This window comes from Dendropsophus ebraccatus, chromosome 14 (assembly GCF_027789765.1).
Source record: "Dendropsophus ebraccatus isolate aDenEbr1 chromosome 14, aDenEbr1.pat, whole genome shotgun sequence".
In the NCBI taxonomy this organism is placed as follows: Eukaryota; Metazoa; Chordata; class Amphibia; order Anura; family Hylidae; genus Dendropsophus; species Dendropsophus ebraccatus.
The window spans coordinates 21,732,025-21,751,087 of NC_091467.1; the positions used below are offsets into that span (position 1 = coordinate 21,732,025).

The 19,063-nt window shown below is 44.6% G+C and overlaps 1 protein-coding gene across 5 annotated transcripts in view; it reads left to right on the plus strand.

Moving 5' to 3' along the window:
• Nucleotides 1-19,063, plus strand: part of ARHGAP23 (Rho GTPase activating protein 23) — a 68,800-nt gene that overhangs the window by 26,017 nt on the left and 23,720 nt on the right. For all 5 annotated transcript variants that reach the window (XM_069953493.1, XM_069953492.1, XM_069953490.1 and 2 more), the window contains exons 2-12: nucleotides 8,309-8,485; nucleotides 9,035-9,053; nucleotides 9,543-9,641; nucleotides 9,852-9,930; nucleotides 10,060-10,114; nucleotides 11,410-12,673; nucleotides 13,037-13,192; nucleotides 13,981-14,092; nucleotides 15,323-15,380; nucleotides 18,432-18,569; nucleotides 18,727-19,020. In XM_069953493.1, the coding sequence (XP_069809594.1) occupies nucleotides 8,309-8,485; nucleotides 9,035-9,053; nucleotides 9,543-9,641; nucleotides 9,852-9,930; nucleotides 10,060-10,114; nucleotides 11,410-12,673; nucleotides 13,037-13,192; nucleotides 13,981-14,092; nucleotides 15,323-15,380; nucleotides 18,432-18,569; nucleotides 18,727-19,020 (2,451 nt within the window). The remainder of the gene's footprint in view (nucleotides 1-8,308; nucleotides 8,486-9,034; nucleotides 9,054-9,542; nucleotides 9,642-9,851; nucleotides 9,931-10,059; nucleotides 10,115-11,409; nucleotides 12,674-13,036; nucleotides 13,193-13,980; nucleotides 14,093-15,322; nucleotides 15,381-18,431; nucleotides 18,570-18,726; nucleotides 19,021-19,063) is intronic.

Sequence of the window (19,063 nt, forward strand, 5' to 3'; positions counted from 1 at the left end):
GATTGGCAATTTTATAATCTACTCCATATCCATTCCTGATGCAGATTTCCCATGTCCTAATAGTAGCAGTGCCCCATCCCGGTATCTCCTTCTCCAGGACCTGACCTTGGCCCATAGCAGCACATGCCTGAGATAAACCCTTATAAAACATTCGGGATGTTACAGAATGTGCTTGAATATTTTCTGGAATGTACTTGACCCTCGCTCAGCCAGCAAACTTCCAGGCAAAACGTGAAGTTTCTCAATTCTTTGTTTTTCATTAGTTGGAGAATTTAGGTCATTCTTTTGTTGCTGAAGGCCACATTTAAAGCAACATCCTGATGGATTCCATTAGCTGGGGACAGTAAGGCTGGGTTCACACGGGACAGAGCTGCTGCCGCTTGCTCCAAGTAATGTAATGTACCGTTGCTGAGATTAATCCAATTATCCATTTTTTTTATTACTAAATTTGGTGCAGATTTGTCTTTCCCTGAGGATTTACCACTCGTAGAAAATCAGATCCTTGCGATGATTAGAAAAACAGTCAATGGGACTGTCTAAAGCTGGGATGGGGAACGTTCGAAGGTTCCCCATCCCTGGTCTAAAGTCAGGAGACAGAAGGATTGGGCATGTTGGATTTCACCTGCCTGATCCTATTGTTCTCAGAGAGAGAAGCCCCCTTTAGAGCAGCTTACCTTTTTTCATTCCATTGAGAACAAATGAACGCCCAGCCAGACTGGACATTCATGTGTATGGCGGGATGGCTTACCTTTGGAAGGACAGGGGCTATACACGTTCCTATAGTGGGTTTACTTGCAGCTGTTCTGAATAAATAAGGTTCCACAGATATCTGCCCCTCGCCCCTTTTGCCAAATCTTTTCACAGTTATAGACTGAGTAGAAGGTGTGCAGGTAATGCTTGTCTTCTGCCACAGCCCTCGGGGCGTTAGGGGCAGAAGACATCAGAGAGAGAATGGTGGAAGTGGTATTCAGGGAGTAATGTCTTAGATGTGTGAAGTTCATACAGGACATACATTTGGTGCCCATCCCTCTGCAATCACTATACCGCAGTCTGGAAGAGATTACAATGTTCACTGTATTCTGTAATCCTGACCAGATTATACTGCTGGAAAATGTTGCCCGCTTTGCCCTTGAGCACACAGGACACAGAATTTTTTTAAATTTTCCTAGAGATTATGTCGTCTGTAGTTTCCACTGTGTAGATGAGGCGTCTGACCAACACCTAACAGAACGCCACATATTATACATAAATTAGGTGAAATAGTCACATGAAAACTCATTGTCTAATACCCTACCTTATAATATAATTTCCTATTGAGGACCTTCATCTACTAGCCAGAGCAAAGAGCGGCTGCAGAGAACGTCTCTTGAATATTTCAGCAATGTAACCTATAGCCCATTGATTTCCATAGTAACTTTGTAATACTTTGTTTGCCCCATTGGTGATGCTGAAAGGTAATTTTTTCTGGGTTCCGAGTTTACAGCCGGTAGTAGCAGCAGCATGGCGCCCTGTGATTTTTTTTTTTACCATTAGGAGCTCTTCTAGTAAATTGCAATAGACCAATATGGATTCCCAAAGTCTATAGAGAGTCTGATGAAGTGCGCAAAATGGCCGTCATGTCTACGTTGTCTTTGTGAAGTGGTTTGGCGTCTGCTAAAGAGTGATATGTATGACTGAATTTTAGCATAATTGGTTCCGGGGCCGCGCTTGTAATCCAAATCACTCTTAAACCAAAGCAAATTTTCCCTTAAGAAATCATAGAAATGCAGACAATTGGTTCCACACCCCAAAAATAATGATTTATTATTCTGAATAACATGTAAAAATAATGAACTAACAAACATTCAGAAACAGCTGAATACGTGATATTATAAGTTAGGCCCCCTTCACACGTCCGGAAAAAACATCCGGATTTCCTGATAGGATTTCCGGACCCATAGACTTTAATTAGTCACGGACACCCTTCCGGATTTTTCCGGAAGGGTGTCCGTTCCGAAAAATAGATCCGGAAAAAATAGGACATGTCCTATTTTTTGTCCGGAATTCCGGCTCGGACGCCCCCATGGAAGTCTATGGGAGCGCTGGAATCACGGGCACTTTCCTGATGTGCATCAGGAAAGTGCCCGTGATTCCGGACTGGTTGAGAGCCCGCCGGTACCCCCGCACACCTCTCTGCCCTGTACTTCTGCAAGCTGTGGCCATCCAGTTTGCAGAAATACATCTTCCACCATGTCCTATTTTTCCTTCTGATCAGGAAATCCTGAATGTTTTTACTGATGGTTTCCTGAAGGTAAAAACGGATTACTGTCAGGAAATCCTGATACTTTCCTGATGACATTCGAGGTCTCCTGATCAGGATTTCCTGACAGTAAAAACTGACACGGACGTGTGAATGGGGCCTTACTGTACAGTAATGGAGAGGATGGGAAACACAAGGGCTGACAGAGACTGCAGGGAGCATGAAGGAATGAGCAGGGCAGATGTGGGCACGTTATAGCAGCACTCTCTGTCCAGGGATAGAGGGGTAACAGCTATGGAGAGATTACCTCCACAGTCCTGTCCCCTGACGTAAGCCGCAGCCTGAAGTAGATCTGCCATGAGTTGGAAGGTGAGGGAGACTTCCTGGGTCAGAGTACAGGGCTGTAGACCCCGCTATGCAGACCATGCCCCTCCCAGACTTTCCCTCCCACCCAGTACAGGGAGCTCTTTAACCAAAGCAATGCTCTTAAACCAAGTCACAATTTAGAAAATCTGTGAGCTCTTAAACCAAAACGCTCTTAAACCAAGGTACCACTGTATTTTGTAATAAAGTAAACTGCAACTGATCGGTGAGTGCCCTCAGCTTTCTACTGTGTTTGCTGCTTGGACAATATGGATTCCACCATCAGTCTAAAATGAATGAAGAGAAAGTTAGGATCGGTACATGGGATAGTGTCTGATATCATCCTATGGAATGAATGCGCGCTCAGGCGATCTCATAGTTGATATTTGTAGCTCATCTTGAAATGTACCTTATGACAGAAGTACAGTCTGGCTGACTAAAGGGTATTGACACCTCCCTGATTTCTAATTTACTTCTATTTAAAAATATCAAGTCTTCCACAACTTATCAGCTCCTGTATGTCCTGCAGGAAGTGGTGTATTCTTTCCAGTCTGACATATTGCTCTCTGCTGCCACCTCTGTCCATGTCAGGACCTGTCCAGAGCAGCAGCAAATCCCCATAGAAAACATCTCCTGCTCTGAACAGTTCCTGACATGGACAGAGGTGGCAACAGAGAGCCCTGGACTGGAAAGGATACACCACTTCCTGCACGACATACAGCAGCTGATAAGTATTGGGAGACTTGAGATTTTTAACTAGAAGTAAATTACAAATCCGTATAACAGTCCTCACACCAGTTGATATGAAAGAAAAAAAAAATTACCGGAGTTCCCCTTTAAGAGAGTGACTATTGTGTGACATTGGCATAGTCCAGTACAGAATACATAGATCAGCAGTTTAGGAGGATGCGTTGCCCCCTCTGTTGGCTTAGAAATTATAGTTCCCAGTCAGCCAGAGATTACACTCCCTCCATAGTAAGGTGTAATTATACCAGCCACGTCCCGCTAGACATAATATTGCTCCTGTCTGGCTGGTGCTGAGACTGTTCTGTAAATGTTAGCACGCTGCTAAAACACGCCATGTTCAGTTTTCTGTCTATATATAACAGAGATGGGGAACCTTCCGCCCTTCAGCTGTTGCAAAACTACAATTCCCATCATGCCTGGGCAGCCGAAGCAAGGTCGAAGTTTCCCCATCCCTGGTGTATAATCTACATATACAAGTATACCCCGCAGTAGGGGCCTTAGCAACCTTACTGTCTAATCTACTATAGTTAAATCTTCTTGGTTGCTATGAATTTTATTTGCTGTCATAAATATATGTATCACAATGTACTGCAATGGTGAAAATAAAGCTAGGTGTTCTTTTTTTCTTCCTCCTGACGCAAACAATAATGGGATTTCATTGTGTCCGTTGTCTGGTGTCCAGCATTTTGTCTCATAAAGATAAGTGTCCATATTGCCTCTTTTCCCCCGCACGGGATCCCCCTTCCATAAAGCGGATTGATGTGGCGGGCTTGGAGCAACTCTGCATCACATGGAGGGTCATTTGTGTGAATGGCTTCCTTGTGATACCAGACAAGGCTTGGTAGTAAGAGCTGACTGACAGGGGTCAGAGGGTTAGACCTGCAAAGATCAGGCGGAATCTGATTAGAAGGTGGTCATTATAAAGAGGCAAGGACCGGCCTCCTTATACTTACTACAGCTTGCACTGTGCTCGCCCTTAGAATGGTATTACACTGGACGATTATCGTTCGAAAAATCGTTAGATCGTTCGGATTTGAACGATAATCGTTTAGTGTGATAGCAGACGACGATTAAACGTTTTCTCGTTGGTCGTTTGGTAGAATTTGGACCTATTTTTATTGTTTGCAAATCGTTCGCATGGAACAAGACATTGTCCGGTCGTTCGCAGTAACGATGACAGGGCGACCGCAAGAACGATCCTAAGTAACGATCATTGTTCTGTGTAATTGGGTGAACTATTTCAGGTCGTTCGCCATAGCCGTCGTTTGAGATCGGTAATCGTTGTTCGTCGAAAAATCGCTTAGTGGAATAGTACCCTTAATGTCAGGGGCTTAGGGTACTATTACACGGCCCGATAATAACTGTAAACAAGCGCCGATCTGCTAGGTTGGTGCTTATTTACTGGGCCTATTACACGGTCCCGATAATTGTTTAACAAGGGCTGCATGGACATAGTTACCGATGCCCTTGCTTAAACTGCATACATTACCTATCCATGGTCCAGGGCTCCTCTTGTGCTCTGCTCCCCCCCCCCCCCCGGGTCTCGCGCGCTCCAGCTTCAGAGCGGCCTATATTAACGATTAGCCGATGATCGTTGTCATCGGCTGATCATTGTGTTTATTACACAGAACGATAATCGGCCGGATAGGGCCGATTCGGCCGATTATCGTTCCTTGTAATAGGGCCCTAAGTCAATCCCTGCTTCCCGCCTGAGCCCCCTTTGGGTATCGCTTACCTCATTTGGGCCCCTTCATAGACAAGTTTAGGGCACATTCCTTTGCAGTAATCTCTCCCCCTAGTTTTGATAGAACATTGTACTGTTTACTTGTGAAGGCCCCTTTTAAATGTGGGGGTTTAGCATTGTATTTGCACTACCTCTGCTAGCTGTGCCTTTGCAGACTTCTTGTGGTTGCTGTAAATCTTGGGCAGGTTCTTCCTCGCAGGCCTCGGCCCTCTGGACGGCTCTTGTATAATTTTCCAGGCTCCTGCGGTGCAGATGATGTAGGACGGTTGTGTAGATCTGGCTGTGTATATGTGTAACCTGTGCTTTCTTTCCCCATATATCCCTGCAGCCATGGCTGACACTGCCGGCATATTCTAATCATCTAATCTTTCTATGAATTTGTGTCCCTGGCACGGAGCGAGACACCCCAGACAGCCCGTGTGACATACCGTCTGCCCAGAGCTGCTTCCTATTATGATCACATAGCCGGCTGTACGCTGTATATTCCTTGTACCTTATCCAGGGAGCGGAGGTGCGTGCTGTCAGGCCTGTGCCTGGTCGACTTAACTTAAAGCCTCAGCATCCAGCTACGCCCTAGGATAGTCACATTACCAGCACAAAGCTGTATGGCCGTGTTCTCCAACTTCTGTCCCACTGGCTGTTGCTAAACTACAACTCCCAGCATGTCCAGACAGCTTTTGGCCTTTGGCTATTTGAGGGCATGCATGGGATTTGTATTTTCCGTATGTAGATATCTTGTTAAGTTGGTAATAGGTCTTTGAAGAGCTCAAAAACTGAAGAGTATGACAAAAAGGTGTTTTTTTTTAGAAGTGTCATGCACATTCAGTGCATAGTGTCACTGTACTATGATAACACTGACTGTCATGTAGCTGACCAAGCTGTGTTTTCATAGTACAGTCACACCATATACGATATACAGTCATACCAATAACTATATCATAGTGATTACAGTCATACCAGTAGCCATATGACAGGGATTGTTATCATAGTACAGTCACACGTACATTAATATGTACACTGTGTTATCTTCGTATAGCTGTCTGTCTGACAATGTCTTTCACTATAGTACAGTTATGCTGATAGCTGTATGACAGTGTGTGTTATCAGAGCACGGTCATACCGACCAGCACATAGCTGTATGACAGGGATTGTTATCATATTAGTCACAGGTGTAGTATATAGCTGTAGGACAGTGGGCTTTACAGCATTGTACACCTCAGTATGACTGTAGTATCATAGGATTCACTAACACACCGCTATGTGCTGACAGTGTGACTGTACTATGATAACACTCATTGTCATACACCTCTGTACTGTAATTATGGGATTTACCACACAGTCAAGGTTTATCATAGTGTTTGCACAGAGGTGTGTACCTGTGGGGGTTCCCATAGTACAGTCACACTGCTGTATGACAAGAAGTGTTATCATAGGACAGTGACGCAGAACACACAGTGCTTTATAGCCTTGGGTAATCATAGTACACAGCATAGGATAACTTTATAATACCAGTATGGAAACTGTGTACAGACATTGTACATTTGATGGACGGCTACACAGGGAGTGATGGGGTGTTACATGCCGCCCACCCCTGGTGATGTTATCTGCAATATGTTAGTGATACAATGGCGCCTACAGAAAGGAGCGGGGTTGGTGGCCATGGGATCACTGGAGTTGTGATGGAGGTAGCTATGTAGCCGGGTGTAGAAGGAGACTTCAATAGCATCACAGTTTGTCAATGCTATTGACTTATCAGGGGCTTCTGTGGTGCTGGTGGGATTGGGAGCCTAGTCATCCTAGGTAAACCATGCCTGATATAGGATAAAGCTGGGATGACAGGAAGCTCTTTCACACCCCACCCCATGTAATGTGATAAATAGTACAAGAATAGGACAGGGGCCGTGTTCCCTCCATCAATGTGCTGGACGTGTGGGTGTGATCGCTGCCGGCATTGTGTCTGATAGTTGGGAGGAGACATTCACATCCCGGGGGACAGAGCCATATGATGGATGGGAGAAATCTTATAATGTTTGTATATCAGGACGATGAAGATGCATGTAAGGCAGATCATCCATGTATAATGCTATCACTTACAAAGGGCGTGGTGAAAGCCTGGGGTCCAGCTGCCCCCCCCTGTGTCTGTTAGGCTGTCTGTGCCAGTCGGGCATTGTTTGCAGCTGTGTCCTTTGGGCCCTCTCTCTCTTTCATTACCCCCCTCCCATATAGATCAGCTGTATGTGGAATTGACTCATTTCCAGGATGTCTCTGTCTGTCACAGCCCCAGCCTCCCCCCCTCCCCATATCATGTCATCATCCCAAAGATATGTCCACAGGGTGGAGGTAAATCGCTTTATAAACGGGCAAATAATCCATGAAAAAGATGTGACCCCCTCCATCTGGTGCTTTGCCAAACCGGGCAGTGATTCCCCCCCAGTCTTTGACAATCTCTTTAACAAGGATAGGCCTGGTGCATGGTGCAGGATAGTGGATAAGGCCTGCCGTATAGACATGCTTTAAGATTCAGACACCAAGATCTTAGGGCTAGCTACTTCTAGGAACCGAGTATTTGGTAGAGCTGTAATACCAAATACAGCCTATGGACAAAAGTGGCGCCATTCCTGGGCGGGGGGTGGGGGAGGAACCATGCATTTCAAATCTTATACATGTGATTTATGTTCTGAACAGTAGGGAGAAATTAAATAATACCTGTCTCATTGCTGTTTACAAAGTTAGAAAATCATGTTTTCCTTCTAAGCTCAAGAGTCATCATGAGCTGCAGCATTCACGCCTGTTCCCTTTCCCACCCCTACATGCTTGGAGGCGGGAGGAGTAGTCAACTCGGTACAGCCTTGACAAGTTTTCAGCTTAGAAGGAAAATGTGATTTTATAATTTTGTAAACAGCTAAGTTTTTTTCTCCCTTTCTCCCTATTAGCTTTCTGCCTGTTTCTCCATCTCTGACAAATTCCCTTTAAATAGCAGTAGAACAGCCATTGCACCTTACTCCCTCTATACACATGCTGTGTGTGTTTTTAGTGGGGGAGAAAGCTGCTGCCAGACACCTCTGCCGGTGGCTTCTCTCTCTTGAGAACAAAACAATCAAAGATTGAAATTCAACGTGCATAGGCCTCCCCCCCCCCCTCTATATTAGTACTACAACATGCCATCATGTTTTTTTATGCTAATATCTACATTTCTTCCTCTCCTTTGTTTTCAGACCCCCTTAGCCCCACGAGATGGGGGTCGACTCAGCAGTTCCCCACCTCCTGATGAGCCCTTTACATGGGTGGGACCCAGGACGTTGATTATCAGGAAGACCCGGCAAGGATTTGGCTTCACTCTGCGCCATTTCATTGTGTATCCACCCGAATCCGCAGTACATGCCTCACAACAGGTAGAACCCTACCCACCTATACATGCCGAACCATCTGTATTGCTAGGATAGTAAACAGTAGCTTGGCTTGCTTACAGTGTAAGGCTATGTTCATACACAGCCAGCCGGGTCACGGAACGGCCGGTCTCATTAAAGATCATCCCGGCCAGTACTGCACTACCGTCCGGATGATCTTTAGGGCCACAGAGTTCTGATGCGGGCGCTTGCTCCACAGTGTGCACTGACATGGTTTTCTGCGGCCGTTATTCAATGAATAGCGGCCGCAGAAAACATGTCAGTTGTTTGCGGCGCCGCTAGGGATCCTGGCCGGAGTGTATAACATGTGTATACACTCCAGCCAGGATCCCATAGACGAGGTAATGAATATATTCGTAATAATCACGCCCATTGTTTCAATGTGCAACAACGGCCAGAGTTTTACAAAAATATATGTAGTGTGAAAAAAAAAATAGTTGTCCTATCCAAGGCCTACATATTACATTCACTTTAGCTCAGATGTGACTTTATAAAAGATTACAGTGGCGCTAACATTTTTTTTTTCCCTTACAGGAAGAAAATGGCGACACAGGTATGTGGGGAAAGCCGGTGTAGTATGTTGTTCACGAAAGTAGTCTCTGAACTGGTAAATCCTTGGTTCAGATTGGTCCTGATCTTGGTCTTTCTCTGTTCATTCCACTTGTCTTGTACTGAAACATTGCTAGCAATAAACAATAGACACGCCAAAAGGTTTGATCAGTTGGGGCCTGGGTGCCAAGACCCCCACCGATTGCTAGAACGAACAGGGAGAAGCACTCAGCTAAGTGCTTTTCTTGTTGCTGTAGAAGATGGAGTATGTAAAAAATCTACAGAGTGTGACTGGGTTCTTCTTCTCTGGATTGAAAGATTATGCCCATACATGATACTTATATACGTTATTTGCTGTTCACATCCCCACTGTTTCTATTTGCACTATGCTGCATAAATTATGCAATAATTCTATTAGTCTTCACTATGTTACTAAGTGTTATCTTTAACCCCTCACTTTCTACAAGTCTCTCTGTATTGTGTTGTATTTCAGATTATCCTTCTGCATCCAGCCGTCTGGAACCAATGGACACCATCTTTGTCAAGCAGGTGAAGGAAGGTGGACCTGCCCAGCAGGCTGGATTGTGCACTGGTGGGTGAAGGGATAAGAAAGAGTAGAGTGCTTAGAAGGATTTGCCATTGACTGTAGTGCGCTATTCAATTTCTGCTCGTTATATAGCACCAGCGTGTACCACAGCTTTGTACACTCCATTGGAACTTCCTTAGTTGTCACTTTCTTGCATTTACATAGTATTAATTTGAACATGTGATGACTAAAGCTCTATGGCTGTTTGTTTTTCAGGTGATCGACTTGTAAAGGTTAATGGAGAGAGCATAATCGGGAAAACGTATTCACAAGTCATTGCCCTGATACAAAACAGGTGTGTCACGGGGCATGTAAAAGGACAAACTAATGACTATTCTAGTATGAATTTATTTTTGTATATTAGATTTATTATGTCCTTTTCCTCTTTAACATACTTTTTCTTTTTTTTTTTGTCTTTCCCCAGTGATGATGTCCTGGAACTCTCTATTATGCCACGGGATGAGGACATCCTCCAGCTGGTAAGTTACATATACGGTAACCTTCAGTTATGACCACACCATTCAGCAAGAGGGGGGTTTTTTGCCCGCTATTGTTTCATGTTAAAATATATAGATTACTATTGGACAGGATTGAGTAGCGATGCAATATTAAGTCATGGGGGTAATATATATACTGTTCAGCTGTAACATTAGAGCCTCTGACAGATGAAATGACTAACATTGATTATCTCATGGCAATGGCACCTCTCCAGGGGTGAGAGACATCAGGCAGTGCGTGGACAGTCAGTCATTGAAATCAGACATTGATGTGTTGGAAACAGGAAAAATAGAGCAAGTGCTCATACGGTGCTTAGTATCTACGAAACGTGGAAAGGAAGAAAAACTGTTGGACAAGCGACAGTCATGAGGACCCAAGACTGATTTATGTACATAAGGAATGAAGAATAGTCTGTCTAGTTAGAGCTGAAATTGCTGAAAAAGTTCCTATGATAGAAAGGGGTCAGAATACAGCGGGTATCATAGCTTGCTTTTTATGGAGCTTTTCTCATTGGTTGGCATGCTATGCTAACCCCTGTCAACCAGGTCTGATGAATGCTGTGGATGGTCAGGTGCATGTATGTCACTTACCTGGGGAAGAGATGGTAATAGGATGCGCTATGAGAAGAAGGCAAGCCCGGGGAAGCAATGCTCTGAACACTGTTACCCAATCTCAATCAGATCCATTATTTGTAGGAAGTCATATCTACGGAGGGAACAAATCATAACATAGAAGACTAAAGGATATGCTGCCGACATGTTGGTGCCGGGTATCACAGGACACCTTTTCAGTTTAGTTGAGGTGTAATTGCTGGCACCTTACCAATCCCAAGAATGGGGGGGATGCGTGCGTACTTGGCTATCTCTTTGGCTTCTGTAGAGAATGAATGGAACAGCAATGTGCATATGTGTCCCACCGCTATAGGAGAGCCAAGTCCCCATTCTCAGGATGGATGGGGGTCCAAACATTTAGACCCCACAAATTATTTTGTTATCCCTCATAATATAGATAGTGGATAACAAGCTGAGATGGGAATACCCCTTTAAGTGTATTTGTTGGCATATTTGTGCAGTGAGTTTCCACTAGTTGTTTAAATAATCTGGGGCCCTAACCCCATTTTATTGGCCTTCACGCTGCCTCTAGAAGAGGAGCTTAAAATGTATCTGTGTACTTAGCTTTTAAGGTATACTTTATTTTGGCATGACATTACTAAGTTACTTGGAATCACATTTAAGTTCCTAATATATTTTTTTACTGCTTGTAATTTTACCTCTAGGCATACTCACAAGATGCATATCTGAGAGGGAATGAGCCATACCGTGGAGGTGCACATAGTATCCCTGAGCCACCCCCTGTGTTCTATCCATGGCGGGGACAGCCACCTGAACCCTCTCCTGGGTATCCTCTGAGCTCCAGAGTGCAGCGCTCCAACTATGAGGACTTTCCTTCCCGCAGAAGCCCCATGCATGGGGATGTACCAAGGAGCAGCCCTTCTCACCATGACAGCTATGCCAGACCTGTTCCCAACCCTCTCCCTCCTGCCAGACCCTACATGGCATCTCCATCCTCATCTGACAGGTTCAGAGGACCAGGCCCTCCATGCAATTCAGCATATGGTTGGACTTCACGATATCAGCCAGAACCACCGATTAAAAGTCCTGTAGACTCATGGGAACAGAAAACGAACACCCGCTTTGTGAGTCAATGGGAGAGACACCAAGCACTGTGCAACTGGATGTCCCAGCAGACCCCTCGAAGGAGGGGTTCCGCTTTGCCCCCAAGAAGACGTAGTGCCTCACAAGATCGCCTAGGAGAAGTCTCCCATCATAGTTGCTGGCCTCATAGTGTGTCACAAGATACTCTCCACCATCCTCTTGATAATGATTCTTGGGGCCATCGGGCACAGTCGGACAATTTTTTGGCCCATTATGGAAGGTCTACAGACAAACTGGAGCTGAACGCTTTAATATCTCCACCTTATGAACGCCCTATGTGGCCTTCAGAGAGACCTCCACGGACAACTCAAGTAGTGTCTCGTCCTTCTGCAAGTCATACTGTGCCATCTGTCCCAAGAGAAGTAGCCAAACCTCCAACCCAGCACTCTAGTTCTGGGGATTCTGGGTACATAGGGTATCGGAGTTATAGTCCATCTTTTCAGCGTCGGACTGAGCTGATGCATGCTTTTTCCTTTAGGGAGACTGCATTTAGTGGCCTCCCTACATTTAGGACAGCACAATATCCAAGTTCTCCCCCATCTCCAACGGAAAGGAGAGAACCATCTGTAAGTGTCAGCTCCACAGATGACAGCAGTGCCACAGATGAGCGGAGGGAGGAGGTGGTATTGAGGCAAAAGCCCCCATCGGGGCGCAAGCCACCAGCAGCTGCACGACAAGTCAATGTGCTCTTTCCTGAGGAAGGCAAAGACTTGGAGTTCCCACCTTCTCCTGCTGGCAGTGAGGAGACAACTAGTGAACGACCATTGCAGAGGGTACCCCCCTTACCGTTTTCTGAGGAGCCCCTGGCATCTATCCCCTTTATTGGTAAGACTGCGTTATTTGTGCATTCAGCCAGGGATGGGGAACCTTCAGCCCTCCAACTGTTGCAAAACCACAATTCCCGTCTGGACAGCTTTGGCTGTCCAGGCATGATGGGAATTGTAGTTTTGCAACAGCTGGAGGGCCAAAGGTTCCCCATCCATGATCTGTGCCAATAGTCACTCATAATAGACTTTTCTGCCATGAGATTGGGGCATTGTGCATGACTTCTCCAATGACTGCTCTCTGTAAATGACAGCATAGCACTGGAGAATGTAGGACCATTTTATTAGGCTTCTTTACTAGGACTCTATAGGAAAACTATTTGGTGGAAATATGCATCATTTTAATTTTGTCTTTTCTTCACAGATGAACCAACAAGTCCAAGCATTGACCTGCGAGCCAAACATGTCCCTGCCTCCTGTGTGGTTTCCAGCGCCATTAACTCTGCCCCAGTGATCTCTGACAGTCCTTCCTCCCCAACGTTTAGCTTCTCAATCGGTCGCCATTATTCACAGGATTGTAGTGAGTACCATTTGTAGCATTGATTGAAATGGATGGATCGCGGCCCTTTTACGCATGTGTAGCAACTACAGGCATGTAAAAGGGTCCATAGATTTCAATGGGTATTATACTGTCCGCAATTACGGACATTCAGGAACCTGCAATGATTGGTAGAGTATAAAGTATGTTTACAATCACTTCCAGGTTTTATGGAATTAGGGGTGCATTTGCTTTTGTATCATTTGGGGTTTTTGCACCAATTTGTAGGACAGGTGCTGCAATAAAATGTCTTGTCATATGTTCTTACACCCATAAAACAGTGGGTAGCCCTTGCGATTGTGATTAAACCAACACCATTTTTTCAGCTATTTCTGTCCTCTGAGTTGCTGAAACTTGGACAAGAGAATAGTCTGCAGATCTCTAGGGAGACTAGTCAGCTGATAATCTTCAGTACTTACCCAGAACACATTGGCGCTGGCTGGGGTACAATAATTTTATCAGCATGCTCAGATATGTCATTATAAAATGAAGCTTGTTTTCCTTGGATTGACACCAAGTCATTCAAGGATGCATAGGGCTCAGTGGTAAAGATTAAGCCTGGCTATGTGCAGCCATTGCCTGGTACAATCAGACATTCCAGCCAAAGTTCCTGTGACAAATGTGCCAGGCGCAAGACAAATTCTGAGCATTTCTGAAGCTCTTTAAGCAAAGTTTTATAGTTTATAATAAAACTCATATACATCTATATCTTAGTCCAGTTATTATTCTTATTCCTTCCTTTTGAGTTCCGTCTTTTCTGCATTATTTAGGCAGCATTAAATCCAGTCGGCGTTCCTCTTATCTTCTGGCCATCACCACCGAGCGCTCAAAATCTTGTGACGATGGACTCAACACATTCCGTGATGAAGGGCGGTTGCAAAGGTGAGTCTGAGTTTCCTAAACCACAACGAACATAAGGGGAGAAGTTTTTCAAGACTGGTCTTAGATAAAGCCCTGCCCCCCTTTGCCAGCTAGATTTACTAAGAGGCGCACGCCTCTTAGTAAAGCCGGCCAGCCCTGCATCTGTTGCTGGGCTTGTGCAAAAATCTACTCCTGCTTCGGATTAGGTTTGGATTCTTGCATGGTTTATGCCTTTTTCCAGGCATAAACCCTGATACATTGGGCAAGCAGGGGTTACAGCTAGCGTATGCTGCAGAGACGATTAACAATAAACAATTGCAAACAAGATTTTTCATCATTAGCCTGAAATTGTTCACCCTATTACACAGACTGATAGTCCTTAGGGTCCATTTACACAGAAAGATTATCTGACAGATTATCTGCCAAAGATTTGAAGCCAAAGCCAGAAACAGACTATAAACAGGGAACAGGTCATAAAGGAAAGCCTGAGATTCCTCCTCTTTTCAAATCCATTGTTGGCTTTGGTGTCAAATCTCTGGTAGATAATCTGTCAGATAATCTTTCAGTGTAAATGGGCACGATATTCGCATGTTAATCGTCCTGTGTAATAGGGCTCTTAGGTTTTCATACAGAATGATCACACAAAGAGAACATCAACCACGAAGGAGGATCGGTAGGGATAGGGCACAGCTATAGGGTTGCAGTTCCAGCAACACTCCCCACCAGAATGGGGACATAATTGTACCTGGTATGAATAGAGCTGACATATATGTGCAGCCAGTACTCCATTTATTGTTGTTTTCATTGTTATTGGGCCCATTTTCCGTGCCCCCATAGATACTGTGTAGGCCCTCCTCTTTTATGTGAAGCATCACATAAAATTTATATTGATTTTATATCGGAAACATGCATACATATAATAGTAAATCCCCCCCCATTGTCCTTTTAGATGCAATACCTGTTTAGTAGTGTTCACAGAGATGCCTAAATATCAGTGAACAGCTAGTAAGCCGGTATCTTTTAGCCTGGCTGTAGACGGCAGCTATACAGATGTCAGAGGTGGCATTACTCCTCCAGTTAATTGATGTCTGAGGACCTGCAGGCACGTGTTATGAGTGTGCATTAGTTGTGTTAGCCAGGAAGGTGAGCAGCAGAGTAGAGGAGATGAAGACGCAGATGAGAGGAATGTGAAAGCTGGTAATGTCTCTGCTAGAAATTTAATCTGATAATTGTCTCTTCCTCCAACCACAGGAGAGTTGTGGGCCGAGTGCCGAGTCTGCGGATGCTGCGGAGCTTCTTCACTGATGGGGTGAGAAAATGCATTATGTGTCTATAATTACGGATAACCATCTGGGTGTGTACAGCGTCACTTGCAGCATTTAGACATAAACTCTTATCATGAGGAGCTGCTGCTATATGATGGTCTTATCCGTTATGCAGTTCAGAGGATGATATGTTAAAGGAATTTTACCATTTATAAGTTGTTATGGGTCTAGATATATCATGTGATGGCGATGTTTCTCCAGTAGAAGGAAGAACTCCTCCCATAAAGCATATTACCAGTGAGGACAACCACCTGGCTGTGTCAGCGCAAACTTTCAAATTGTGTGGAAGCTCCAGACATCATAATTAAAGGGGTTGTCCAGCAAAAATCTTTTTCTTTTAAATCAACTGGTGTTAGAAAGTTATATAGATTTGTAATCTACTTCTGTTAAAAATTCCCAGTCTTCCCATACTTATTAGCTGCTGTATGTCATGCAGGAAATGTTTTTTTATTTTTAGTCTGATACAGTGCTCTCTGCTGACACCTCTGACCGAGACAGGAACTGTCCAGAGCAGGAGAGGTTTTCTATGGGGATTCATAGAAAACCGAGACAATGTTCCTGTCTGGGCCAGAGATGTCAGCAGAGAGCACTGTGTCAGACTAAAAAAAAAACATTTCCTGCATGACAAGCAGCTAATAAGTATGGGAAGACTTGAGATTTTTTAATAGAAGTAAATTACAAATCTATATAACTTTCTGACATCAGTTGATTTAAAAGAAAAAGATTTTCGCTGGTCAACCCCTTTAATCATGATGCTGGGAGCTCCAAAGACCACTCTGCAGGACGCAGTCTTGTGCACAGATGGGTTTTTGCTGACATGTGCATTAGCCCATAGGCTATGTTCACACAACGTAAGAGACCGTCACGGAACGGACGGTCTCTAAAAAAGATCAGATGATCTTTGGCGCTGCAGATTTCTGATGCGGGCGCATCCATGTGTGCCCGCATCAGAACTCCCCACAGCACACTATGGAGCGAGCAACCGGAGCCGCTTGGCATTCGGCTTCTGAGCTTTCAGATACAGAGCTCAGTGATGTGCACAGGGAAGGCTGGCTGCACTGACATGGTTTTGACATGTCATTTGTTTGCGACGCTGCTAGGGATCCTGGCCGGAGTGTATACTATGTGTATACGGTCTGGCCGGGATCCCCTGGACTGCAAGGTAATGTATATTTTCGTGATAATCATGGCCGTTGTACAAAAATATACTTTGTGGAAACATAGCCTTAGACTGTATCCATGTTTTTCAGGACTCCTTAGGGCTGCTTCTAACTTCTGCAGCAACCGGTAATCAAATGCTGTATATTCTTCCTAGAAATTACAATATACGGGGGAAAGCTGCCAGTCAGTATCACTCTGTGTGTGTCAGTGTTGGCACAGCGAGTGGTGATTACTATCACAGTCCTCACAGGTCGTTCTGCTAGTGGCTCTAGGAGAGTGAGCAGTGATAATGATCACCACTCACTGTGCTCAAGCTGCTGTTCAAGAAATCATACAGACAGATAGCTGCCCCCCCCCCCCAAAAAAAAATAAATAAAAAATTCTAGTAAGAATATAAAGTACACAAAGGCCTGCTCTGTATCAATAGCACCATATGAGTGACAGCACTGGATGAGAACAGGGCAATAGGGACCAGGGCTTTGACAGCCCTGCCTTTTTTGACACAAATTTTGGTGGCACCAGAGAGGTCTGTATCATCTCTTACTGCTGCCACTCAACTAAAAATGAAAAAAAAAAAATAATTATATACTTTTATTTTAATGAAGTTAAATTACAGAGTAATATAACTGTATTAAAGCAATGCATTAAAATTAGAGATGAGCGAACCTCGAGCATGCTTGAGTCCATCCGAACCTGATCGTTCGGCATTTGATTAGCGGTGGCTGCTGAACTTGGATAAAGCCCTAAGGCTATGTAGAAAACATGGATATAGTCATTGGCTGTATCCATGTTTTCCAGACAACCTTAGAGCTTTATCCAAGTCCAGCAGCCCCAGCTAATCAAATGCCGAACGTTCGGGTTCGGATGGACTCAAGCATGCTCAAGGTTCGCTCATCTCTAATTTAAAAAAAAATAAGTCTTTACTCTCCGAAGTATCCCTTTAACATGTATCCTTAAGCAGGTAGGTGTGGTTTAAAAACTGATGGCCTGAGCATACGCTACCAATATTAGATTGTCAGGGGTCCATCACCCCTTCCGATGGGGCCACAGTGCATGTGTTAAGGCCGCAGCTCCTTCAGTGTTTGCCTGTGCTTGCAATTGTATTGTTTGTAGTGATAGTAAGAGGTACCTCAGCATTGTCACATACATGTTAATACAGCCATCAGTGGAGGTCACATCTGCATTGTGTCCAGAACATTATATGTAAATCTAAAGGTGGATAGCAGTTTTTAAAAACCTGCTCAATCAAAACCTCAATATAGCACAACGCTACCGAGCAAAGAACACATCCTGAGGTATCAGAATATCTGTATATATAAACAGCATTGCACCACCTAGTGGCTGCAACCACTCGTAATATACACCTCAAATTTATGTAGATTTGGGCTTTCCACATTTTTTTTCATTATAGGTAATAACACACACTGACATTTTGACTGTCTTTCTAGTTTTATTTTTTGCGAATAGAAAAGAAACCACAATCTCCTTTTTCTCCTATTCCCTGCAGTCTTTGGATAGTTTGGCTGCGTCAGAGGAAGGTCGGTCAAAGCGGCATCCGGCTTCTGAGCTTTCAGATACAGAGCTCAGTGATGTGCACAGGGAAGGCTGGCTGCACTGACATGGTTTTGACATGTCAGTTGTTTGTGGCGCCGCTAGGGACCCTGGCCGGAGCATATACTATGTGTATATGCTCCGTCCGGGATCCCGTAGACGGCAAGGTAACGTATATTTTCGTAATAATCATGCTCGTTGTACAACGGCCGTGGTTTTACAAAAATATATGTTGTGTAAACATCGCCTTAGACTGTATCCATGTTTTATTTATTGCGAATAGAAGAGAAACCACAATCCCATTTCTCTCCTATTCCCTGCAGTCTTTGGATAGTTTGGCTGCATCAGAGGAAGGTCGGTCAAAGCGGCATTCGGCTTCTGAGCTTTCAGATACAGAGCTCAGTGATGTGCACAGGGAAGGCTGGCTGCTCTACAAACAGATTCTCACCAACAAGGGCAAGGTATGGCGTCCAAAAATATGACTTAGTCTTTTTATCTGTGACTGACTACAGTGTTTTTTCTGATTCCCCTTTCTTCAGCCTCATATGGCCATTCAGTGACTGATCTCATGTCTATTTCCCAATCATGGTAAAAACCTATTTCTCTTGTCCCCTGTAGAAGGTTGGCGGTGGGCTCCGTCAATGGAAGCGTGTTTACTCCATCCTGCGCCCTCACCTCCTCTTCTTGCACAAGGAGCGTCCAGAGACACGGGGTCTGGGGCCAGGTGAGGAGGAGCAGCCGATCAGCATCCTTGGAAGCCTGGTGGACATCTCTTACAGCGAGACCAAGAGGAAACACGTCTTCCGGCTGACGACACCTGACTTCTGTGAATATCTCTTTCAGGCTGAGGATCGAGATGATATGTTGGGCTGGGTAAAAGCTATCAGAGAGAACAGCCGGGACGAGGGTGAGGTAAGGTGGCTGATCCAACCTAACAGTGTCCTAAAACCCATCA